Source organism: Biomphalaria glabrata, chromosome 12 (assembly GCF_947242115.1).
Source record: "Biomphalaria glabrata chromosome 12, xgBioGlab47.1, whole genome shotgun sequence".
In the NCBI taxonomy this organism is placed as follows: domain Eukaryota; kingdom Metazoa; phylum Mollusca; class Gastropoda; family Planorbidae; genus Biomphalaria; species Biomphalaria glabrata.
The window spans coordinates 25317707-25345617 of NC_074722.1; the positions used below are offsets into that span (position 1 = coordinate 25317707).

The 27911-nt window shown below is 36.7% G+C and overlaps 1 protein-coding gene across 3 annotated transcripts in view; it reads right to left on the bottom strand.

The window, feature by feature from the left end:
* LOC106071843 (mediator of RNA polymerase II transcription subunit 15-like) overlaps positions 1-27529 on the bottom strand; it is a 36852-nt gene extending 9323 nt beyond the window's left edge. The window contains exons 1-2 of one of the 3 annotated variants that reach the window (XM_013232027.2): positions 27372-27529; positions 10620-11052 (exon numbers count right to left, since the gene is read on the bottom strand). In XM_013232027.2, coding sequence (XP_013087481.2) covers positions 10620-10696 — 77 coding nt within the window. In that variant the 5' untranslated portion in view covers positions 10697-11052; positions 27372-27529. Of the gene's footprint in view, positions 1-10619; positions 11053-19792; positions 19993-27367 lie in introns of those variants that run through there. The other 2 variants (XM_013232029.2, XM_013232028.2) reach the window with 2 other exon arrangements.
* Between the last annotated feature and the right edge of the window lie 382 nt (positions 27530-27911).

Consider the following 27911-nt stretch of genomic DNA (forward strand, 5'->3'; position numbering starts at 1 on the left):
GCTCGTGCATCAATGACATCATACAAACAGGAAAAGTAGCACAGTTTGTCATAAGCGGGTCTTCATCTAACAGGTGTCTTGGTTCAAGAAGAAACCCAAAGGTATCCATTTTCTTTCCAGCCTTTGAAAATGCCCTTCATCTCCATATGAAATCTGTCCAGCACGTTGCAGTTCTATTGACAGTCCTACATTAGAACTCAACTTCCCATCAAGTATTTTCTTTCTTCTATAGCTTTTATATAGCGTTACTTTCATGCTTATAGCATGCTCAGAGCGCTTTGGTCCAATCTAGGAGTTGGTTTTCCGTTCTGCCTTTAGGCGCTCAGTAAACGCAACTCTGCCCAAGTCGGGTGTCGAACCTCGAGTCCCCTTCTAGGTAGCCAAGACAAGCCAAGTTCAAGCGCACTTAGCCTCTCGACCACACTTCCCACAGGGATTACAGGGAATCCATAGTATTCACTACCTTCTTTTGCTTTTTTGATGGATTGGGTTTTTGTCAGTTTTTCATCATTTTGCAGAAAGAATGAAAGGGTACTAATTTCTTTAGCAGCTTTCCATATATGCAGTCCAGACTTTTGTAGTTTCTTCCGAACTATATTAATTGGGAGCAAGAGCTTTGACCAGAATTCAAGATAGGCAAAAAATTCTTAATTTTCCACTGCATGAAGAAGATTCTGTTCTAATATTATATGGTACTACGTCATTGTTGGTTGTTTATGTTTTGTGCGCAAACAAAAGGATTCAGAGCATGCAAAAGTGGGAAAGATCCATATCTCGTTATGCTCGAGTATAGAAATATTCCGATTAGTGGACTGCCGTATTCACCATCACAACTGGTGACGAGTAGAAGACTCAGGGAATCATTCAAACTGATCCCAAACTATTTAAACCATCGGTAGCTGAAAATGCAGAGACATTACTCAACGAACGACAGATGAAAAGCAAAGTGAAATACAATGCAAAAGCAAGACTACCTAAAGATTATTCTGTCGGAGAGTTCGTCTAGGTCAAACATGGCAAAAAGCAGTTGTCATAAAAAACATTCAGCACCCAGATCTTACATCATAAAGACAAACGATGGAAAAACATACAGAAGAAATCAACGCTTTTTTAATAAGAGTTTCGATGAAGACATCTCTGGGTACTATGATACCGATGGAGACAATGAACTGCAAACTGTTGGAACAAACGAAACAGACAGTTATAGACCAACGTCTAGAGAACTTGTTGTGCCAGTCAAGACAACCAGAAGTGGACGAATTGTCCTAGTAGACAGGGCCGGCCTTATGCCACTGCAGCCTATGCGGTCGCAGTGGGCCCCGCGCTTTCATAGGACACGCGCTAATTCTAAGTGTACATTATTAAATTAAACCATTATAACGTATATAAAATAACAGGGTTTTCGTGACCTCCTGATTTTCCAGGGCCTCCAGGAAATCTCATGAAAAGGCAAAATATACGATAAAGTCCTGAACTTTTTTTGAATTTATTCAAATCTCCTGAAGAATAGATGAAATTGAAATTTTGGGGTGCCAATAAATAAAAAGTGGCATTTCGAGCTTTCATTTGATAAAAATGTATTGCAAAGACGAAAGTAGGCCTATTTTCTAATTAAAAAAAAATAATATTGACATTATGCTCATCTTTACCCAGACTAGACCCCGCGCGATCAGTTTTGCATAGGGCCCCCAAATGGTAGATATCACTCTTAAGAACTTTAAAAGGAAGGGTGTGATAATAACTTCAAAAGGAAGGATGTGCTAATATTATATGATATTACGTTATTGTTTGTTGTTTATGTTTTGTGCGAAAGCAAAAGGATTAGATGGAAATAAAAATAGAGTTTCCATTGGATTGAGGAAAGATGAATAGAGGGGTAATAACTCGAGTGTGAAGTTTAATTCTGAAATTAAAGACGCCAAACCCTAATAATGGACCATTCTTGCATTATTAAGAATAACTTTTGGATCTGTTATACTCGATTCTGTAAATTTTGCTTCAATGTTAATTAGTGTAGCCATAAAATACTCGCCATTTAGATCTATTATTAGTAAAGGTAACAAGATACCTGGAATTCGCTGTATATCATGCATATATTCGTGGCAACAAAGTTTAAAATGTAAAACTAACTTTAAAAAAAAACTTTGATCTCTGTGGGAAAAAATATTTTTAAAATGTCAACAAAGTCAACGTACTGATAGACCTAGATCTAGGTTTAGTCTTTGTGATAAATTTTTAATCCATAAATGTTGAAAAAAAAAGACACCCGTTGACACTATTTGTCAATCAAATATATTAATGTATGTATTTACAAATAAATTTCGGACACCCATTTGGGGGCCCCCCCTAGGTGGGGGCCCGGGGGGATTTTAAATTTCTCCCCCCCTCCCCCACCCCTTAGTTACGCCACTGGTCGAAGCCCAATCACGAAAAGCGTTTTCTTGCATTCTTCACTGAAGAAACGCATTCTCCTGACCTAAAGCTCATTATTCATCCTATTATAAAAGACCTTTTGAATAATGTTGAAAAATATTCTAATATAAATTTTTACACCCTTAATACATTGCAAATAAAACCAATTTGTTCCTTGAAAAGATAAGATACCCCACATCTTTACATTAAGGCTTTGAGGATCGCCGCCGAAAAAAAAGTATTCGATAAATAATATTCAATAAAATACAAGCATAAATTGTGAGTTATAGTCCAAAACTTATTTAACTAGAAAAATATCAGATTGAGTAAAGGTTGGAAAAAGGCGACTAGGAAAAAAAAATATTTGGGTTTAGAACTCATCTCAAACGTGACTCTTATACTGAAAATTTTCGTTTGAATTAAAACTTTTTCAAAGCAAAGTCTTTCTTAAAATAATTAAAATTAATTAATTAAAATAATTCATGTGAAATTACATAAACTCTGTCTGGAAAGGGGAGGAGGGGGGGATAGAGTGAAAATGATTAATCCTCACTCCTTTTTATAATTTCTGCTAATGATTGCATTTGTCATTTAAGACTAGGGTTGGGGCGATTCGGTATAAGAATTTAATTTTATAGCATGTATAAATTATATTAGTGAAAGATTTTTTTTTATTTTGTAATTTCTTAACTATAATACAAAAAGAAACAGTATTGGTTTGTCCCATGGGGGTAAGGTGATTGCATGTATCGCCCCTCCCACCTGGTACAACCTTTTTTCATTTTATATTTAAGCCTACTAATGATAAAATTTGAGATTAGAGTGTGGTGCGACATAATATACAATAGGTTCACGTAGTTTATATTATATACATATTCAACTAATTTTGTTCACATACAATGATTTCTCCATAAAAATAGGACAGCCCCCCCACTCAGAGGGCTAGAGTGGGGAGGGCAGTACATGCAATCGCCCCCCCCCCCACTACCCCACGGAATCGTCAAAAATACCTGAAGGAGAACGACATAATATAAAATTTATATATTAATTCAACTAATTTTGTTCACAAACCATGATTTCTCCGAAAAGTAGGACCGCCCCCCCCCACTCAAAGGTTTTAGGTGGGAAGGGCAGTAGAGGCATTCGATCCCCACCCCATCGGCCAAGAGGGGAACGACATAATATAAAGATCGGTTAAAATACCAATAACAAGTTTTAATCATATAGATATTCAATTGATTCTGTTAGCAAGCTGTGATCTCTACATATAAATTGGACCGCCCCCCACTCGAAAGTTTAGGGGGGGGGCGGAATTAATGCCATCGCCCCCTCTCGACCCCACCATGTCGACCAACATACTAGAGGGGGGGGGCGAAATAATCTAAAAATAGGTTTAAATATAAATAATTAGTATATATTATTAAAATAAGTAATAAATTCGTATACAAATTGTGTGAATTCTATACTAAAATTCGTCCGCCCCCCCCCGTGGGGGGGGGGCGGCCGAGTGGGGGGGGCGATCGCCCCTACCGCCCCCCCTCCTGGATCCGCCAGTGCATCACACGCAGTTGTGACAATTTTGTCTTTACTTTGAAGTTTCAAATTCAAGTCTTGCAGGTGACCAGTGGGATCAACTGCAAAAGCCAATTTCTGAACCCATTTGTCAGTTAGGTAATGTTCAACAGGTTCACCTTTCATGTTCAGAAACAATACTATTTTCTCACGCAGTGCAAAAAATGTCTGCTTTATGCCACGCCAGCCAGCGGACTTCTGTGTGGTAGTGAACACAATCAAATTCATGTCCAACGTCATCCAGAAACATTGGCGATGAAAGCATCACTGGCACGAATACAATGGAGAGCGACTAAAAACGGTCTTATGACATGTTGGAATTGTAATTGCTTTGCGCAGAATGTTTCTTTGTGAATGATACACTGAAAATGAGCAAATTTAAAATTAGCATCACTTTCTCTTATTTTGCAAGTAGCTTTGCATCAAAGCCATTTCATTTCATGGTTGGTGCGCCATCCGTTGTTAGACTAGCTAGCTTTACCAAAGTTAGTTACTCGTGTATCTCAAAATTAATGTCACAGGCCCTTGTGAATATAGCCAACTGTGCTACACCCGTTACATCAGTTGACTCATCGAGAGCCAATGAAAATAATTCAAAATCAACTATTTTGTTCTATAATTGTTCACGCAAGCTGACTGACATGTCATTTATTCTATCTGCCACAGAGTTCCTAGTTAACGCTATTTCTTTGAATGTTTTCACATTTTCTGGACAAATTATTTCGGCATTCATAAAATCACATTCACTAAATGATTTGCTATGGCTTGCAATTAAGTTTGACAAAATGTAGCTTGCTTTCCCTGCAGACTCAATCTCGTTGTTCAGTTTAACAAAAACTATTTTTCAATTCAAGTAGCTTGTCATTTCTTATTTTCCAGCGTAATAGTATAACATTATTTTGATATTTTTAAAGGTGGCATGCGGCCCCCGAACATCGTGTTTGACATGCCTGCCATAGACATAAATAAATATAGACTGGCCGAAGGAAGTAACTTCATGTAACTTGAAAACATATATATCTATTGTATTCGGATTTCCGAATTATGAAAAATTCTTAGAGATTAAACAAAACTACACTGCCTCCTTATTTACAATATATATAGGTGTGTGGCTGAAATAGATATGAATATTTAACTTTTATACTGCTCATAAATGCTTTATAATAAAGTACACAAAATTGCAAGTCACAAATTTTCGTTTCATAAAACGCTTTAATCGGCCAGTCTATATTTATTGATGTCTATGGGTGTTGCATTGACGCGCTAGTGTGCAAATGTACACAAATACCATTATGTTACGCTGAAGAAATGCGGGTAGACTTTATCTTATTTTATATAATACAGACGTTACTTCAAAAAAGAAGATGATTACGTCCTACGCGTCATGCATTTAGTCATGCATATTAACCAATGACTTAAACTCTGCCAAGTCACTGGTTTTCCTGGCTAGCACTAGGGAAGAAGGAGTATTTTGACAAGACTTTGACTTGAACCGTGTCAAACATTTCTTAAGAAATAAAGATTACGAGCCCTACGTCCTAGCCAAATCTCATGTAGACTTTAGAGATGACAGGAGGAGGGAGCCTTCGCAAAGACAGTCCTAAGCGCCTTCCACACGATCAGGCAGGCAGATATAATCTAGGCTCCCATTAAGAAAGTCAAAAATGATGATGGTAATAGGTAGATTTAAATATCTTGGTACACTGCCTATATTAATCATGAGATCTTAATTTTGTATCCTTTTTTTTTTTTTTTTTTACAATACCCAGTCACCAAAATAACCCAACAGTAAAAAAAACAACATATTCTTTTTCCACATTTGGCTTCAATTTATTCCTCCATGTTCCCTATTCATTTGTTTATAGTCCCTCTTGTTGATATTACACATCAGTCCAAGTTTCACCACTTGATAGGCTATACACCAGTAGGCATTATGGATTGACTCTAGTCTTTAAAATTGTCATTCCAAGACGTTCTTCCTGCCCTTAACTCAAGACTGCCCTCCCTTTTTTGGGCGGGGAGGGGGGTCCTTTACATCTAGAGCAATAGACTTTTAGTTATTGATCAGAAATGTATCCTCTATCCTGATAGTAATGTTTCAATATCTGATTGAAAAGACCTATTCCCCCAAATGCAATCACTTCCTAGTATAGGCCTACCAGCTTTAAAGCCGTTCTCGACATTGTATTTATCCAAGTGTAACGCCGATAGCCGAGGCATGAATATCCTGCTGGGTGATCTCTGATACTTCGCACAAACTTTGCCGAAGCACAGTACGTAGGCCTACCGCCTAGACCACAGGCGCTACATTAATTGTACACTCGTTGACATGCCTACATTTAACGACCAATCGGTGGGATTAAGACATAATTAGATGGTAAAAGAATATCTCAAATTTGTATTTTGAAAAATTTAAAAAAGCAAAATTTACTGCTCTATAACGACTGTACATTGTGGCTATTTAGTAAATAAGATAATACAGATTTGTAATATAGGCTTATACAACAATATAATTATAGGCCTATAACATTACGTAGGGTTATTAATGCAATGCATAATGAGTAGCCTACAACAATGTTGTTGTGTCACGCGTGCGTGTAGACTTAAATATCTTAAATATGACTAAAGCCTAACAGGCCGCGTTATTGATTTGCAATGTCACTACGTGAGAATTAATTTATTTTCCTGTTACTCCTACTGGTCCTACGCTTGAAAGCTTTTGCACGAGTTGACATGCGCTATAGATTTGTTATAGTTCTTTATATATAGCCCTCATTGTTTGCCTTTCAGGTAACCAACTTATCAAGATGTTTTTAAACCAGTCCACTTTTACTCTGTTTAGTAGAAACAATGGTTCCATTTTTATGGAATCTTGATACTCTTCTTCGTTCTCACTATCAAATTCAATCAGTCTGACATCTGAGATGAACTGTTCAGTGGTTTTCTGATCAGGCAGTTCTCTAGACCAGTGTTTCTCAAACTGGGGTACGCGAGACGACCGAAAGATGAAAATTGATCCAATTATAAAACAGGTAATCCAATCGGTCAACTTGAATACTAATCAACTCGTCCATCACTCCTGTTTGATATATCTATTACGTACTATTGTATGACGCCCTAAATCGAAGATTTGAAGATATTCTTCACGTGAATATATCCGACTGGGTGTTGAACACTTTTGTACGTGAAAATACTCACTTGAAATATCCACAAACGAGGAACTTAAACAAAATAGTTATCTAGGTCTTTTTTGTAAGTAGCAAATAGTTATAGATCCTTCCTTTTTGTGCTGATGTATCATAAAACTGCTGGATGAGTGAGATACGGGCACATTTATAGTAGGATCTAGAGCTGACTGGTATAGGCTATAGAAACTAATGCGTGGATTCGTTTTTATAAAATTAATTAATAATGAACACAACCAGCGATGTTAACAGGTGTGCAGCAGTGGGGCAGAAAAAGACGGAGAAAAGAGAGATTCACTTTTTTTTTAAAAAATGTCTTAAAAAGAAATTCCCATAATGTCTTCGAAATTGTCCACTTCGCTTTAAGGATTGATCAGCTTTGAGATTCAAATATGACTAGCTTGTCTGCTTGTGGTCTTAATAATAGGACTAATTGCTACGTTTTTTTTTTGTTTTTTTTTTGCAGTTGACAAATAACGTATCGTATATGTAGACCAATAAAACCTAATTAAACAAATTGAGAACATCTTTTACCCAAAACCACTTTTATTCGAATGGTTGCAGCTTTTAAGTCATTTCACTAACCAACTAGATGTGCCTCGGTGTGCGCGAACATTGCACAAAATTTTCAATATAATATAATGGTAAAGCGAACTTAAATTGACCCCGAACGGATAACGGGTTTGTCTGCATCAGAGGTGTAAAAATATGTGGGTCGCAACTGGGTTTGCATAGCCATGTGAAACACTGCACTTATCCTTAACCTTCGATATCGAAGTCATTTCCACTCATTAATGTTTAGATATTAGCTGATCAATGTTAATGCTAACAGATTCATTTAAAACCAGGTTACAAAGACAGTTTGTGTAGAAACACAAACTCAAAATCGCCCCCGAAGTAGTCCTCTCAGTTAGGTAAAAAGGCAGGTTTTAATATTCTCAGCAAGAATATCAGAAACTATGAACTACAAACCATCAACAACTACAACCCTATCTCTGTCGATACAAAAAGAAGAGACGTGCTCATGTCGAAAGTGTTGTCCATTTTGTTGTATTGTTAGTCAAACTAACGACTTGATACCACAGGATACGGAGATTTATTAATGTTATTATTATTCAATTGTTAATATTCATATTTATTCAATGAACTGATAGTTATGAAGATATAGTACACCGTGAACCTGATCTAACTGATGTTATTGAATGATTATCTAATTGATTTTAATGTTTTGTAAAGAGCCAATCTCTCATTCAAAGTCTCAACAAAGAAACCTTCCCCTTTAGTTCAATGTTAAATTATGGTCATTGTGTATTACACATTACATAACCTATATAACATGAAACACTGCTTATTAATTGTTGTTTTAAATTAGAATTAACTAATATGTTTACTAAATAGATTATTTCTCTTTTAAAACAAAAGTAAACATTTTGTTTAAACTGTAAGTAGCTAAATCTAGTATGATAGAAAGTACAAAATTTAATAATACAAATTTTCTACAAAACATTTTTTTTTTTACAAAAATCCAAAACCTTTTGCATAAATGTGTTAAAAAATATGCTAACATGTAGGCCTATACCTCCCTTATTAATTAGTCTCCAGTGTTTTTTAACTATTAAAAGTAAATTGCCTAATTGAAAAAATTGTGTATTTATATGAAAAAAACTGCTTGCATAGTTCATTCTAAAAATTACATTTTTCATTTTTAAAAAAAAGTAGCCGTTGCATTAGAACTTTGAAAGATTTATATGTAATACGATTTGATTTTCAATATCTATTCTGTTTTTTTTTATATCAAAATGGCACGGACAAACAGACAGACCACACAAAACAAATAGCGGCTATTCCCCTTTCGGAGGCCACTAAAACAACTGCTAAGGTTGTGCTTATTCTGTTACCAGAAGATTTGTCTGAAAGAGTACCAGTTTTGAAGATAAACTTTTACAACGGAAATAAAGCTTCTTTCTTTTCCTTTTCACGTGGTCCTCCCGGCTAGGTTACCTTATGTTGATGACTTGGTCTCCTGGTTAGGTTACCTCATGTTGATGACTTGGCCTCCTGGTTAGGTTACCTCATGTTGATGACTTGGCCTCCTGGTTAGGTTACCTCATGTTGATGACTTGGTCTCCTGGTTAGGTTACCTCATGTTGGTGACTTGGCCTCCTGGTTAGGTTACCTCATGTTGATGACTTGGCCTCCTGGTTAGGTTACCTCATGTTGATGACGTGGCCTCCTGGTTAGGTTACCTCATGTTGATGACTTGGCCTCCTTGTTAGGTCACCTCATGTTGATGACTTGACCTCCTAGCTAGGTTACCTCATGTTGATGACGTGTCCTCCTGTTTAGGTTACCTCATGTTGATGACTTGTCCTCCTAGCTAGGTTACCTCATGTTGATGACTTAGCCTCCTGGTTAGGTTACCTCATGTTGATGACTTGTCCTCCTAGCTAGGTTACCTCATGTTGATGACTTGGCGTTAAACTTCCACCCTAGCCCCCCCCCCCCCCCCGCTTCACCCGCTTTTCCCCTTATTTTATTCCCATGATCCATTTTGCTTTTGACCCTCTTTCAAAAACGAATCACTCGGTCATACAGCATTCCCCAGAATTCTAGTTGGTGTCCTGCTAAAACACCGCATTGATGTGTTGATGCTTGTAGTGGCAGGGCCATGGAGCATGATGTGTTGATGTTTGGAGTGTCAGGGCCATAGAGCATGATGTGTTGATGTTTGGAGTGTCAGGGCCATAGAGCATGATGTGTTGATGTTTGGAGGATCAAGGTATTAGAGACATTTTTTCTTCATGAAAATATTCATATGTTTAAGGATGTCTGCTCTCAGGGAAGAATTGTCTTGTGCTTACCACACACACAATTCCTTCCTTATATCTTTTGAAGCCCATGCATCTTATGAAACCATGAGGAAAGTAGAGCGGATGTTTTTGGTTGTGTAAGCTGAATGGATTCTGATGAAATCCCGAAGTTGTCTGTCGTATTTCAAGTTCATAAATACGGGTGGGAAAGTTAAAGAAAGGGGAGACACATGTGAGACGTCTAATTTTAGTGAGTTAGATTTTGTTTCATTTCTCATTTCACTTGTGTATCTACATGCATCTAGTATCAAATTAAATCTATGTATATTTATTAGTACAAGTCCTATTCAGCTTTATTTTAAAACAAACTTGTTCAAGTTTATTTCAAACTTAATACGCCTACGTCATCTGCCCTATAGACCACAAGGACAGAAAGAGGAATTTTTCTAACTTTACTTTTTACCTCGGTTTGTAGCAGTAGCCGTTAGGGACTACAAACCAACGACCCGGGTATTAACAATATCAACAATACGTGTTCCAGCTTTCTGCATAAGTAATTTCCCATAACGACACAAATGAAATATAGATTTAGGTAAGTCAAGTTCAATAATAAATGATTAGAAACCTTGTCAGGACTTACATTTGTGCCACACAGCGGTCTCTGAACACATCTGAAGTCCAGTTCGTCATGAATTGTTCTGCTCTACCAGAAGCCATATCACCTTTTTTTTTAAATCTTTGAAACAAAGTAATCACAGTGATTTATTTAGGAATAATTGCCTCCCCTATGCACACTCTCTCTCCTCTCAAAGTGAAAGCAAACAAAAATAGCAGACGCTGCGTTCCTGCACACTTCTTAAATCAATATCCAACTCGAAGTTTGCGTCCTGCTGATGTATTTAGCCTTACTGGCTATTTTTGTCGTCTGAAACTTTAGACACTTCTTTTTTCACTTTTCCCGCAAACGAGGTTTCCTTATAGATCTAGTTCAGTGTTGACAGCTCTTACTCCACTGTCTCCACTTTTGAGGTCTTTCTACAACTTGGCTTTGTCTTGCTAAAATGATGAATGATCTGAAACAACAGTAAGAAATAGTTCAAGAGATCGTTTCTGTATATTGTTTATAGAATATAAACGATTTAGATAATTCTGGGTTTTGTATTATAAATTTATATGAATTGCAAGAAAAGGTTTCTTTTTTTTTTTTGGGGGGGGGGGGAAGTTAAAAACTTAAAACTGGACGAATTTTTATTTCTTTGTAGTTTTACTATTAATGTTAACTAGTGGGTGTGGCTATGTCGCTTCACTGTCTGTGTGTGTGTGCATGCAGGCGCGTGTTTGTAAAGTTTAATTACGTAAGGAACAATGCGAGAGGATTATGGGAAGACAAATGAGAACGTTTGAGTGCAGGTTGTGTAGTTGTGTTGGTCACTTTTACAATGTTTGGAATAATCACTGAGAAGGGAGAGAAAAAGTAAGAGAGAGAGAGAGAGAGAAGGTAATAGAGATAGAAAAGGTAAGGGAGAGAGAATGTAATAGAGCGAGAGAGAAGGTAAGAGAGAGAAGGTAAGAGAGAGAGAGAGAAGGTAATAGAGATAGAAAAGGTAAGGGAGAGAGAATGTAAGAGAGCAAGAGAGAATATAAGAGAGCGAGAAAGAATGTAAGAGAAGAGAGAGTGTATGAAAGTGTACTAAATCACCAAATCTAAATAAAAAGACAGTCAAAGGGACGAGAGATAAAGAGTTGAAGCAGACGAGACATTTGCAGTGCGCGGGGGGCTCAGGGTGAGTGTCATATCAAGGCCACAAATATTTGTGAGATGGACTGACGGTGACAAAAGATTCTCTTTATCGCGGAAACCCCCCTAAGGCGCGGTGTCTGTGGCGGTTGCCTTACCCGCCACCCCATGAGGGCCGCTTTTTGAGTTAAAAGCATAGAAATGAGAGAGTGTGTATGAGATATTAGAGCGCGTGTGTGGAAGACAGTAAGTTCTTGAGATGGTGTGAGAGACAGTGTATGTGAGAGGTTATGTGTGAGAGAGAGAGAGTATATGTGTGATACATTGTACACGTGAGAATGTGGGAGAAAGTGTGAGTGTGAGAAATAGAGATACAGAAAGAGAATCAGTCTATAGACTTGGAAAAAAGACACAGAAACATTCACACAGTAATCAAGTCACAATGATGTTGTGGCAGGAATTGAGGGTTAGGGATAAGGACATTTATTTCAAAGGTTCTAAATCGTTCACACACGTGAATGCAACAAAGTGAAATAAAAATAACGTGTTCAAATTCTATTATTAGATCTATGCCATTCATAGTAAAATGTCGCTGTGTTGAAGAGTTGAGTCAAAAACATTTTTTTAGTTTTCTCCTTTAACTGATTCTAGAGTGACACAAACTGGACAATAATGATCAAGGAACCGAATGCAATGGTTTATATGATCATTGTGTACAACTGCAGAGTAACACCCTGACTCCACAAACAAAAGTGGCCGGTGCATAATTTAAACAATTGAAGTCATAAGGTGATAAAGACAATGGGACTAAGCTGTGTGAGAATCACTGATCAACTTTGACCTAACAAAGCTGGAATTTGTATCAACTGCTGTACATGACAACAACACTTTCACGGTTCCTGTTCATGTGTGTACTGAACCTTCTGAATATGACGGACATGGAACTTGTGTGTTAAACCACGTGATTTAAATATTGTACGTATAGTTTCACGTGATTAAAGTTTCTATTTTTTTTAATCTTATGCTTAGACACACCATAACTTAAAATGTTTCAGAAAAGAATTCAGTTTTATTAATGAAGACATGCATTTCGAGCACGTGGCTCGAAAGTTCTTGTCACGTGATTAGAGAACCTAAACAAAATGAATGTTTTCTAAACTGTGAGGTGTCGTACTGTTTCCGCATTTCATTTTTATATAGCGCCTTTTTTTTTTCTTTCCGTCTTTACATATGTGACAATCCATTATTGCTCGAATGATTCCAGTTTAAAGTTATTTCAATTAACCAACTAGATCAGTGGTTCCCAAACTTTTTTGTCTCGTAGACCCCTTTCCCTGTTTTCTGGTTTTCGGTAGCCCCCTGCTTAACTTATATTTTTGCAAATTCATAAACTCCATTTTTAAACTAATTTCTAACTGTTTTAAGTCGAAGAGTAAAAAAAAAGTAGGATAATACAAGGTTACACTGCAAGTTAGAGAGATCTATTTTTTTTATTGATAAAAAATTCAAATTTAAACCAATGAAAATAACTATTAATATGTATTGGTGGAATCACCAAACACACTGGATACTTTTTTTTGTTTTATTTTGCACGTTTATAATCCGTTACTACGGATATTATGTTTTATATAGGAATTAGTTGGTTTATGAAGTAGTCCTTCAAACATTAAATATTAATTAATTTGCCTTAATATCATTCTAAAAGTTTACGCAAAAAGCAGTTTTTCTTGTATTTCTTGATCTTTCACGTGTGGCTCAAATATTGGGTTCGCGGAACTGGTTTCATCAACAGAAGGGGCACAGGTGAGTGACTGGTGGCTTAACCAGTAAGCTTTGGGTATGATGGACTCATTAGTCTTGGATTGCAGCCCATCTAGCAGAAGGAAAACATAATTCAAACTTCTGCTGCCTTGCAGCTATACCCATACATGGGAAAGGTTTCGTAGGTCAGTCCTGGGGAAAAACATGAATCCTAAGACCATTAGGCAGTTTGCAGCTTTAATGCTATAACTCATCCCACCGATGTGCCCTTGTACTGTAGTGTTACTTAAAGAAATTCGTTTCATAATATCACATGTAGATTATGGTAAAATCAATGTTTCATTTATTGTGTTCTCTGTATTTGGCTATAAGTGAAGAGATCTTGAAAGACGCTCACAAACCACCATCTTCTCTTTTATGATGTTGAAGATAAATTTAGCGGGTCTATTCTGAACTTTTTTTTTCTCACTTTTATATTTTTATGAGTATGACATTGTCTCAAATAATCCTCCAGTGTAATTGGTGTCATATGGTCATAAGAAGGCACTTAGAGAACTACTTATTTAACAAGGGAATAAATAATCAACGCTGTAAAATCAAGATTTCTATTTTGTTAAACATTAGTTACATGTAGACAAAATTTAGCTACTTAAACCTTTATTTGCTTGGTAAATCCTTACGAATAATAAAGATTATTATTATTATCATTATTATTATTTATTCATCTATTTATGAGTGTATGAAATAGTCACTTTAACGGGCTGTGAAAATTAAAGTCATGACTTGCTTCAATGAAATCCACTATCGTAGACCCCCATGGACATCTCATAGACCCCCAATTTACTTTTTCACTTTCGTAGACCCCTTGGAAGTCTTCGTAGACCCCTGGGGGTCTATATAGACCCCTTTGGGAATCACTGAACTAGATGGTACTCAATGTTTGATCCGTAACAATGAAGTAGAAAGGTGGGACTTGTTCCGGTTAAAAATCTTCTTTATAAATATACTAGCGTTGATTGCTTGTTGTTATTGTTATTATTATCATTATGTTAGAAACGAACGAGTATTCATTCTCTGGCACTGTCAGGGTCGAGCTACATTATTATTATTAATTATTTTACATTGCTGAGTGATATGTCGGAATCAAATTGACTGGCTTAGCCATCTAGAAAGTAGATCTTAATAGAAAAACTATAACTAACACAGGCCAACAAAATGTTCAAGGTTTAAACATGACTTGTTTGTTACTAACACATATTTTAATCTGCCTTAACTGACGTGTGGTTAGCGCAAGGAGTAGCTGATGAGGTCTGACAATAAAGGATCCACGAAAGGACGTCGCTTAAAAGCTCAAACCTTGGAACACTCTGACCTGTGATGCGCCCACAAGGGAAGGTAAAAGGTTGGATCAACCGTCCACAGGAACGTTAATCAATCCATCAATAAGTCATGGGACACGAGTTGATCAGGAGAGTGAATTCCCCTGAAACAATGAAGATATTTGGGACGTTTTTTTTTTAACTCCTTGCATTCTGGAGTCGCCCAAAGTTTCAATTTTCTTGTCTCCCATAAAATAGAAACTATTCAAATGAAACCCATTTTTACTCTTTATAAAAAAAAAAAACATCTGAGGTAAACTAGATTTCTTTGTATACATCTTTGTACACATCTTCTTTTTTGAAATAACGTCTGTATCTTATAAGATAATAACGTCAAAAGTAGCCGCTGTTTAAGCGAGTCCAGAAGATTGCATTGTTTGTATTCTTTGATTTGATCATACAAAAGCACTGCAGAAGTGACGATAGCCTCGTTCTGGTATAGCCACTACAATGGAGGACAGTCTTTTATCACTGAATCAAAACTATCGACAATAAGATGTGATCGCTACTAGTCTCTAGTACTAAATCACAAGCAGGGCCGGCCTCGGGCATAGGCAAACTAGGCGGCCGCCTCCAATTTATATTCAGTTTTGTTTAATCAGAAGTTGAAGTTAATTTCAAGTTGTACATTAAGACTTGAAGCCACCAGGGCCCGGTTTAGTTGTACTCAGTCTGGAGCTACAAACTAACCACACAGTAGTTACAATGACATAAAAAGTGAGTTTAAAAAGAAGAAATAAAAACACTAGACTGATATATAGCGATGGGTTGATTGTTATATTTATATCTAATTTGTGTACTTTATATTTAGCGCATGTGCACACACATACATACGATAGAGAGAGACACACAGAGAGATGGAAAGAAAAAGAGAGAGAGAAAGACAAACGACTTCCCGTTTAAATCTTCGCCTTTTTCCTCATTAACAAATTCCTAGACGATTGTATTGAGCTATGAAAGCAGTTTGTAGTCTAACTGGTTTCTTGCCTCTATCACTGAACTATATTTACAGTAATCCCTCAGTGTGACCGTGTAGAGACCTTTCAAATGGAAATTAACTTCCTTTGAAATTACGGGCGGGAAATTAATGGTTGCACTGCCTAGTGTCATTTTTAATATTTTCATTTGACATCTTTCGTTACTGACTGAGAAGTAAATTTGAATAGATCTACAGAGATGTCGCCGCAGTGTGTTGGACTATCCTGCAGATAGTGGTCGGGCAAGGTCTATTTAGCATCCTTAAGGAAACGAGGATTATTTAATCCGCAGACTTATAAAAGAACCTTTTTGATAAAGTTTTCTCCATGTAATACAAGAGTGTGTGCGGTTTATGTGTGTATAAAACATAGACTATATATATATAGTCTATGGTATAAAAGATGAAATGAGAGAGACGTTGATAATTTTCACGCGAATATTGTGTGAATAGAATATGTGGCACTATCACACAAATAATCTGTGTACAGAAAAGATGATTAAATAAAAAATGTCAAAAACCAAACACAGAGTGGTTAAAAAGAAAACATATGTAGCTCTTTACGAACAAATGTTGCCTGAAGTAGCCAGGAAAACCAATGACTTGGCAGAGTTTAAGTCATTGGTTAACATGCATGACTAGATGCATGACGCGTAGGACGTAATCATCTTCTTTTTTGAAGTAACGTCTGTATTATATAAGAGAAGATGTTACTCTTTACAAATAAATGTAACTCTTTACGAGCCAATGTAACTCTTAACGTGCCCATACTTAGAGCCGTGTGGTCACATCATGACTGTAACTTTCCACAGAGTTCATTAACGACGCACTAACTGAAGTAAATAAACAAGGGGACATAAAATTCAAGTATTACAACTTTAGGAAGAGCCCATCAAGGGGAGGAAACTTGAGCTGTGTTGCCAACTTCAATTTTAAAACAACTTTGTTTTTGTGCATCTAAGATTTCAGAAGGTTCTAGTTCAAACATTTCTTCCAACAGTAACACTGCTTACTTCTAACAGTAACACTGCTTACTTCTAACAGTAACACTGGTTCTTAAACTTGTGCTCAACGTGAGAATATGACACACAGATTGGGAAAGTTGGAAAGACCCGGACACCCTGGATAATAAGATATGTCGATGATATCTGCGAGTGGGCATGAATTAAGTTTTGTCTTTGATGGTGAAATTGAGTATAAGAAACGCGCTCCGGGCGCCGAGTTATGTTAAGGTGTGAAAGAATACTTGACACTATTGCAACAAATGTTAAACTATGATTATACTCAAGATAATTCACACCTTCACCTATCCCTTTCTCCGTTGAACCTTGGGGCACCAAACATAATCTGTTGACCGTCTTTCTACACTCCTCTCTGCTATTTGCCTTGGATGAAAGCTCTTTTAATGACAGACCCTTGCATTCTTTTATGTTGTCTTCCCATCACTTTCTCTGTCTGACTCTTTGTTTTTTTCCTTTTTTTGTTTTCCGATACTGTTCCCTCAAGGAAGGTCTTTGCTAGCCCTGAGGACCTTTTGATATGATATAAAGTAGTTAGCATGTCGTCGTGAGTCCCATTAGTCGTTGTAATCCTATTTCTAATCTCTTTGGTTTGTGATACCTAATATCTTTCTGTAGTATCTCAATTCCATTGTAAGGATATTCCTCTCTAGTTTTGAAGTCAGTGTTCAAGATTAGTAAGCATATAAGAAAGTTAACTTTTTTTTTGAAAGTTTAAATCAATCTTATACAAGTGGGCGATTGGAATTAACATCGAAATGAACAAAATAGAGCTCTAGAAATGAAGTTTATATCCTGTACAAGAGACTTAAGGCTTACTGCTCCAAACTTGACAGCCGCTAGACTTACGACATCATTGTAATTATCTTTATGGCTTGGAGATAATTTGAATAGAAATGACATGTGTTAGAGTTCAGACATTGTTGGAAGACTTTACTGGTTGCACAATATGACATTAAAATAGTGAAGTTAAACTGTGACATTACATGACAATTACTTCGTCTGCGACATTCCACTTGACTTCTTTTGTGACAAGAATTAATTCAATAGCCCTTCCCTTCACACCATTTTAATAAAATGGCTCTGATATAATTGAATATATGTAGGTCAGTATGAAATATAAGCACAATGGGCCCTGCTAAAGTTTATAGTTGTGTGTTTATGAATGTAACAATGATATGCGACTAGATGGCACTTTGAATAAAGAGTTGTTATTATTTCATTAGTAAGTGAATGTCTGTTAAATGTAAAATAATTTGAACCATTTATCTTTATAAAATGTAACAGTTCTGTTCTTCCAAAAAAAAAAGATGCAAATTAAAAAAAAGCTTATCTCATTACAATGAAAATCGTGATTTTTTTTTTTTGATTTTTTTTTTTACATTAGTACAGATATATTAATCTCTGAAAGGCGATAACTGGTAATTTTATTAGATTACGTACAGACAAACTTTATTTCACTTGGAACTTTGACATGTAAATATTAATAAGAATTATACTTTATTATTTCTAATTAATCTGGACTGTAATGTAAAAAGTACACTATTATAAGACATGATCTAAAAATTAATCTCGGAAATAAAAATTTTAATAAATTAAAAGCTGAATGAATTTAGGAAAAGAATTGAAGTGCGACTTTTAAACCTGTTAACGCATGTCAAACTTATAATTGTTGGTAGCGTTCCTTCACAGTTAAATATTGTGAGACCTGCGTTCAAGCCCAGACCTCAAGTAAGACGGCATGGGATGGCAGTGGACAGGGTTCAAACCCGGGATCATGGTGATAATAGTCCGTAGCGCATACCACAAGACCAAGCAGCCATCCATGTGCATTTAGTTTAAATATAACTTCAAATGAACTGAGAAAGCTTGTTTTTTTTTTTTATTATTTTTTATTTTAAATGAGTCATGGGATTAACCTCTTTGTTTTTATTTTCATGTAATATTTGAGCGAATTCCTTTTTTAAAAAAATCGGATTAAAGGTAATAGAAATGTGTCTTTGTTTCTTCAACAAAATGACTCAATAGTATGTAGAACAGAAATGTAACAGATGCGAGATTGATAAAAGGCCGAAAGAGTAAATACCAGAGTCCAGCTCTATTCAAAGGGGAGAAACAATGGGATTGATTTATTCACTTTGGGATCTATTATAATTACATATGGAGTAGCGCTTTAATGTTAGATTCTGTATGTGTGTATGTGTGCGCGCCTGTGTTTATGTGTGTGTGTATATGTATAGATGGACGGCTGCCTGGTCGTGTAACATGCGCTCTGCACTGTCGTCTTGATGATCCCGGGATCGAACCCTGCCCGGCGCAAGGATGTACTGATCTTCAAATCTGAATGAAGGTACGAAACATATAAAACAAAGTTAACAAACTCTATTCACACATGATTTGATAAACACACCTAAAAGGTGTTTATTTTTGGAGTGAAGAGGCCAAGCCCAGACACAAATGACGTAATCAGTAGAAAGTTAAACGGTATTTTATTGTTGGTAAAAACGTGAATGAATGTTATTCTAACAACGCGGGATTCATTTAACCTCAATACATTCCATCTGGACTCGATCCAATAGAACAGAAGAAAAAACAAAAATAATATTTTGTGTTTTCTTTCAAATCAATAATAAATCGAAATGGTTGAGTGGTCGTGCGGTGTCTGTTGCCGTGATAGCCCTGAGGTCCAACCCTTCTGACATCCCGTGCTGTCCTTGCAGTAGGACCCTGCTAAGGACGTAATGCTCTTCATGTCCTAAACGTGTCCAACAAACACACAACGGGTCATATGGGTCAAGTTTACAACAAACACACAACGAGTCAAGTCTATCGTATTAAATATCAAAACAGACATAAAGCTGTGTCTATAATAGTGGAATGGATTTATTCGTGTATCAAATGATAGTATCAAGTCAAAAGTGTGATAACAGATTAACTTACATTTAGCTGTATCATGTAGAATACACAGCCACATTGCTTGACATTTAATCCTGTCCTAGATCTCCCTTGCACACTGACTTGAATTACCTCAATGTCAATACGGAATTGAAATAGACTCCAACCTACGGGCCATGTCAACACTAGTTTTAATCACCCAACCCACTCAACTCTTTTTCGCCTCCTTGTAAAATTTAACCCATCGAGAAAATGATATTTAAAAAGAAATCACCCACACACCCAGCTTTTGAAAGCATTAGAATCAAACAAAACGGAATCTACATGCTGGGTGTGTTCTATGAAGCGTGGGTGGGTCCACCTCACAGACATTCAAACTAGACGTTTAAGAGGAAATCCTTTATTCCATCTACAAAACGTCAACAATAACAACAAAAAATACACACAACGATTCTCGTTAAACCAACATCGAAACTCGAATATCATTTATAGACCATCTCATTAACTCTGTGTTGTTCTATCATCTCTGCAATTGTATGGATATCTTATCATTTAATGCCGAGCTCAGCGCTCTGTAACCCCTAACCCTATCTGATCACATGTGTTCTATAAATTAGAATTTCAGATACTAACCAAATATACTAAATGGGGGGTGTTCCTAGTTAAATAATAAATCTAAGCAGAACATTGAGGGAGAAGACCCAAAACAAACCGCCCACGCTGGTCGTATAGGCCTACAGGTAGAAATATCTTATTTCTAGGCCAAGTGACTCATTAAAATATAAAGAAAAGAGTTTGCTACCTTTACTTAAGAGAGGTTAGGAGGAACCGTAACATTGTGTACAACCCTAACTTGTTTCCTAAAACTTGAAATACGTATATAAACAGGTAGATACATAGATATGATACGTGAAAAATAATAAAAGTTATAGTACTAGTAACATTAGTAGTACGAGTTTATTTTTGCACTGCGGACCTCCAGCGAGACCTTTGCCTCCAATCGCGATTCATAGCCACTGGATTATGAAAGTTTGCTGGGGCCAGGACTCTGAGAAGTTACTGAGAAGTTAGATCACAACAACCGATATAAGATTTGGATTCCTTGTCACTTTCTCTGAGTGGGGTGGGGTGGAAATAGGATAGCTACGTAGAGGTCTCTCTGTTCCTACAGTGTACTGCCACTAGGCGGTTTTAGGAAGGCGGCCCATGCATGATGAATATGAATGGCGGGATAGCGAGCTCTTTTTTTTTCATCTCCACTATTCTCTATTAAAATACTCGATACTGTGTTAGGCTACAGGTTAGTGCAGAGACTAGATCCTGTTTATTTGTCTTGTTAGCTAGTCATTTGGATGCTGGGTAGAACTGAAATTGCTTGGTTTTATTTTCTATTTTCTACAAAACTTAAAGTCTTGTGAGTATGAAACAACTAACGATAAAATAATGGAACTAGTGAGCAAAGTAAAAAAAAAAAAAAAAACTTTTTGTCTAAAAAGTCTACTTAAGTAACTCGTAATGGGTTCTATGACAGTTCTATGATCTGCACACTTGCTCATTGTTGACATGGATTTATTCATAGGAGGAGATTTTGGAGTTAAAATGTGTAAGACATGACTTACTATCAAAAGTCATTCTCCTATGTACAGTGGAGGGAGCACAAAGAAAGGGACGACCAAAGAATAGCTGGCTGGATAATATCAAAGAATGGGCCGACCTCTCCCTTAAGATCAACTTCTGACCGGGAAAAGTGGAAGGATTTTGGTTAAACGAATTGTCCCAACACCCCTACGACGAAAGTCAAGGGACAGATGACAGAAGAGTTCTAGAAAAACTATTTTAAAATAATTGTTCAGAGAGAGCGATTAACCAGCTATTAAAATGTTCTCTAACTAGAAACAGTATTAAACGTAACTATGTACAGCAAGCATTCTTAACAAGTTTTTGATTCCTTCAAAATAGGGAAGTGTTTTGCCATGTCTTAGAACACATTGAAACATTATCTCCCTTGGTCTACCAGATATTGAAACATTATCTCCCTTGGTCTACCAGATATGGTTGACGTTGATTTCATAGCTCTCATAAAAAAGACCTAATTTAAATTTAATTGAAATGAACAATAGACGTATTTCTATAGGCCTAATGTTTGTCTATGACCAGAACGTTTTGTTGGTTCCATGTATTCAGTTAGTACACAAAAGGACTCAAGTACTTAGCTAAAACAGATTGAAAATACAGATAAACAAATACAAAAACCTGCTAGGGACATTTAGAGAGCGGGGGAAGAAAATTGTGAAAGTGGAGAAGTATTTAGCGCAGTGGTTCTCATTCATTAATTACTTAGAGACCCCCATTGAATGGCAAGGAAGTATTGTTGGCTCGGCGTTGGAGAGACCGCTGTTTAGCAAGTATAGAGTGTCAGATTGACAGTAAAAAAAAAAAACAGCACAAATAAAACTTGAGTAAACACAAAAGACACAGATCTATCTAGAGTCTAGATTTCTCAGTGTTTTAGTTTAAAGTTGAATGAGAAAGAGTTTTATTGGATAAGTTTCGCAACGATGGACCTTATTTTAAAAACAGGAGGATTACCTCACTTTTTTTTTTAAATGGCATATAAACTATCACTCAAATTGAAGATGATTTAGTCTAGCTTCATAAGACTTAAAGAGTGTATCACTTTAAAAGCCTAGTAACCTAGTTGGTTCGTTCTTAGGACATTGCTACATGACGCCAGAACTCATTTAGTCTTTGTCTACAGTCTATACCCAGGCCTGGCCCCAGTCTGCAATGACTAGTGCGTCTCAGTAAACTATATCATCAACTAAATTCTAAGACGCCAAAAGCAGTCCCAGGGTTGTAAAAAAAAAACATGAAATATAAAGTCATGAAGACGTGAAGTGATAAAGTCATGAAGACGTGAAGTCATGAAGATGTGAAGTCATAAAGTCATGAAGACGTGAAGTCATGAAGACGTGAAGTGATAAAGTCATGAAGACGTGAAGTCATGAAGACGTGAAGTCATAAAGTCATGAAGACGTGAAGTCATGAAGACGTGAAGTCATAAAGTCATGAAGACGTGAAGTCATAAAGTCATGAAGACGTGAAGTCATGAAGACGTGAAGTCATAAAGTCATGAAGACGTGAAGTCATGAAGACGTGAAGTGATAAAGTCATGAAGACATGAAGTCATAAAGTCATGAAGACGTGAAGTCATAAAGTCATGAAGACGTGAAGTCATGAAGATGTGAAGTCATAAAGTCATGAAGACGTAAAGTCATGAAGACGTGAAGTGATAAAGTCATGAAGACATGAAGTCATAAAGTCATGAAGACGTGAAGTCATAAAGTCATGAAGACGTGAAGTCATAAAGTCATGAAGACGTAAAGTCATGAAGACATGAATAAAAATTTGAAGATAAAAGAGATAAAGCCATGAAGTCATTAAGTCGTGAAAAAATCTAAAGTCATGAAGAAATAAAGTCATGAAGTCATAAAGTCATGAAGTCATAAAGTCGTGAGGAAATAAATTCACGAAAACAACTAACTAACGAAACAAATTTGAACAGGCTGGTCAACAACTTTGAAGCAACGAGCAATCCTAGCAAGGGCATACTGTCTTGAACCCAGTTTAAACCTGTATGTTGAATTCAAACTACACTAGCGTCCTAATCCCATCTTGTCAAACCCAGTCATTCATGTCTAAGAAAAGATTCTGGGGTTGAGCTCTTTAAATCCTGTATCTAACAGATGAATGTTCACTGATAATCAGAAATTCCTTGACACCCTCCCTTATTTTTCGTCTGAGAACTCACAAACGCAACTGAACTGCAAATATCTATCAATCGTCTGGAAATGTTGAATCAACCTTAATTCAGATCTAACGATGACCACACACAATCACACACAAAGTGATGGCTTCTTATTCCTGTACAGTACTACGGTACTACACCCATACATGAAAGAAAACCTACTTCAGTAGAAGACACCTCCATGTGGAATACGATTGGATGGGATAGAAAATAAACATTCGCCTAACAGCCTTAACTCGCCCCAATGTGCAAAGGCTTCCGACTTGCATAAACTTGCCAGAGATAATAATTAACCCTGCTCCAGAATTTCCAACCAATGAATCCCTCTTAATATCATTATGTTATGTTGCCGGGACCCATTGTGACCCATGTATAAATGGGAACATTTTTTTTTATATTCCATATGCTAGGACGAATTCGTACAAGTAATCCTTCTTCTCTAGTGCCATATGGAATGGGTTGCCTGAATCAGCAGAGTTTAAGTCTCTACAGTGCACGACTAGATTAACACATGGATACATGGGGATGTACCTATGTTCTTTTTTGAAGTAACTTATTTGACCTTTGAATTTGGGAATACAAATAACAAATAAGTTTAGTTTTAAGAAATGTTATTTCCTGTATGATTTTAGGAGCTATAAATATGCATAAGACCTTTGATAGTAGATCTAAATCAAACCCCAAGGAACTAAATGCAAAAATTAAAAGCCATTTATTTGAAGGGACTTCTTTCAAAACTATTTTTCACGGCAAATACTTTGTTATTCGTTAGAAACTAGACAAATGAAACTTTAATTTTTCTTTTCCGAAACTAATAGATCTAGATAAATAGAAATTGTAAGCAAGTGGGTTAAGAACGATTTCAGCACAATGCAGGACAAAACTATTTTTAATTCTGCAGATCGTCATCTCTAAGCTTAGGCTAAACATTCCTGCTCTATCTAGTCCATCTTATACCACATTTGTTCAAAATGTTGAAATATGTCACACACCTACAATTCATTTATCCAAGACTTACCCAGCTTTAAAAATATAAAAAAATATATATAAAATGCCGGTGATCGACTCTTGTACAATGAGGTCATATACTACTGCTACGGATCCGTGAATTCTTTTGTATTTATTTATTCGTTGAAAATAAGACAAGACAAACTGGCAATTCCAGTCAACTTACAATTTGGTCTACAGAACAAGACTTGACCTGGCTTGTCCTCGATTTCTTTTTGAAAGATCATCCATTTATGACGTCTCTACAGGAAGGCATTTTTTTAATGGTTGTGGTGGTGGTGGTGGTGGTGGGGGGGGGGGGGGGCTATCAAAGTATATACATTTGGAAAGTGTAAGCCACATACGATGTATATTCCCATGTTTTATTAACTCATGGAAAACAAGTATTGTTTGTTCCGTATGGTATTCAGTTATTTTCATTTAAAGATAATAAAGTCATAAAGTTCTACATGTATATGCCTACTCATTCCTACATTAGAGCGGTGTTTCCCAAACTTTTTCCCTAATGGAACACTTCGCACATTCTGAGTATTTAGCGGAACACTTTCTTATTTATTTTTTGTTTAGAGAGATTAATTCACGTGGTGTCCTACTAGCTAATTATTTCATTAGTTCGTGGACACACTTATGTAGGTCTCGCGGAACACTAGGGATCCGTGGAACACAGTTTGGGAAACACTGCATTAGAGTCGTGTTAGACTTCATTGTGGGATTCATTCAATACAGTCAATATTCAATGACTGGAAAGCAGAGGACAAATGTACGCTCCTGATCAGTGGCGTAGCTAGGGTGGGGGGGGGGAGAGGGAGAATTTGAAAATCCCCCCGGAACCCCAATTGAGGGGGGCCCCCAAATGAGTGTTTTGCCAGAGAATGAATATTATTTCGTTTTTCCCATAACAATAATAATAATTTAATTTGTACAGCGCTGTCAAGCCCCCCCCCCCCCGGGGGCACCCAAATGATGGAAAACTCCAAGCTACGCCCCTGCTCCTGATACATACGTAGACTAGGACGTAGATTTATGTGCTGTATTACGTGCACGACATTTCGCAAATGTCAGACGATTTGTTTTGTGTGTAGCTGGAAACGTCGGGACATTCAACAGAGCTGGGAGCGGGGCGGGCTTCACTAAATGTGTGACATTACTTATGACAGTTATCGTGTCATTTTGTCACGCGACATACGTTTGTCTCTTTACATTGTAACCAACATTGATGAATGAATGAACAAACAAAAAAAGTCAACGAACTGTCATCTTACAAACAGAACATCAATATATGACCTATTACTGTGATATATAGATAGGGCTATGTGTAATCATCTTGACTTAGCAATGTTAAGAAGAGGTTTACATTCATCCATCTTTACATCTATGTTCATTGTACAGCCGAAGCTGGTTATATAGATATTCATATTGGCATTGACTAGTTTCAAATATAAATCAGTTTGTTATAAACATTGAATCAAAGAACAAGTACTGCACAGTGAGCAGAGTCGGGACAGATTCTTGCAGTTTGATTTTTTTAACGAGATCTATAGTTCTATATAATGTATATAATGTTTACCATACACTTTTACATAATTAGGTCTGTATTATGAGAAGGCGGTAGACTATACTATTTCAGTATTTAACAAAATTTACTAAAAAATTTCTTCTACAATTCATGTTGTATCTATTTTGGTGTTAAACACAAGGCCAGACTTATGTCAATAATGCACTGGTCGTGAGATTCAGAGGACGGAGGGAGGTCGACATTTTGAAAATTCCCCCGGGCCTCCACTTGAGGGGGGCCCCAAATGAGTGGGGGGGGGGGTATATTAAATATTACGCATAATTCAAGGGGCCCCCTAAGAGGTCATACCCTCCGGGCCCCCAAATGGTGGCTAATTCCTAGCTACGCTTCTGGTGAGATTTATAACAAACATTCACAGTTGACTAGATTAAACCATTGGTAAAATCACTAAATTTAGAGACACTTCAGGAAACACAAAACTACAAAGTAAAGTAGCGATAAAGCATTAAACACTGAATCATAACTTACAAATACAAATGCACAACCTAATCAAATTCTCAAAAAGATAAAAACATATTGATTCTTCCTTATGCTAGGACAAATTTCCTCGTGAGTTTAGATTATGGAATGGGTTGCCTTAATCAGACAAGGAAACCAACGACTTAGCAGATTACAGTTATTGATTAACATGCATGACTGGATACGCTTAGGGCTTAGGTCAAACTTATCTTCTGAAGAAACATCTGTTATTTGAAAGATAAGTAGATCTAGTACGTATAACATAATGTATTGCACTATAGACTATAGACTAATTCTAGATCTAGACCTACATCTATATGGGGTAGTCGGCTCTAAATTAGATCTATAGAGTTATAGGCTTACCATAGTCTAGACCTACTCATTAGATCTCGTTTTAATCTTTGATAAGATCAATCGCAAACACACTCGAAGGTTGCCCCCGCCCCCCCCCCCCCCCACTGACTTCAAAATATGTCTATAGCTAGATTCCATTTCATATAAGACTAAATCTAAGCCTTAAGTGACCAAGACAGTAAAACTTACGGTATGTTATATCTATAAAGTATTATATACATCTAGATGATCTAGATTTACCTATTCAGAAAATGTCAAAGGGCGCCATGATAACAATTTTAACAGAGCAACCATCATACACTTATTTCATACAGATCTAGATTTATATAGATTTAAGATATTTCAGTGTAGAAAAGATAGAAGGATTTAATTGTATTTTATAATTACACGCTCCTAAGATAGAAAATAGTCTCACCCACCTCTAGGTCGATGTATGCAGTCAGTTTATTTTGTCTTGAAACTGACGAACACCGGCAATCCGACAGTGACGAATCAAATGACAAACCCCTCAGGTCCCACTTTCCTCCCGTCCCAAGTTCAATGTCACGCCGGTAAAACCCGTTCCAACGCGCTAACGACCCAACACACTCACACACACACACACACCACAAACACAGGCGATATATAATTTAGTAGGTAGAAGGAAAGAGCGACAGGCCTTAGGCCTACACGTATACAGCAGCGGAATTAAAAGCGCAATTTTTGAAACCAACCAAAAAAAGCGGCGCATTTGTAGCGCGACTAACACGTGAAGAGAGTTACCGGCTGTCTGCAATTATTGTCAACATAAAACATAGGGGGAAAACCTGGTTTATGGTTATTGATGGATGTGCGCTTATTAGAAAGTAACAATAACATGTCAGGACGGATGAAGATCTTAACGACAGACCAACAAACTAAAAGGTAAACTAACTAAAAAGTCGAAATCGCTGAAGTCCGAACTGGAAGAAAGGTTAAAA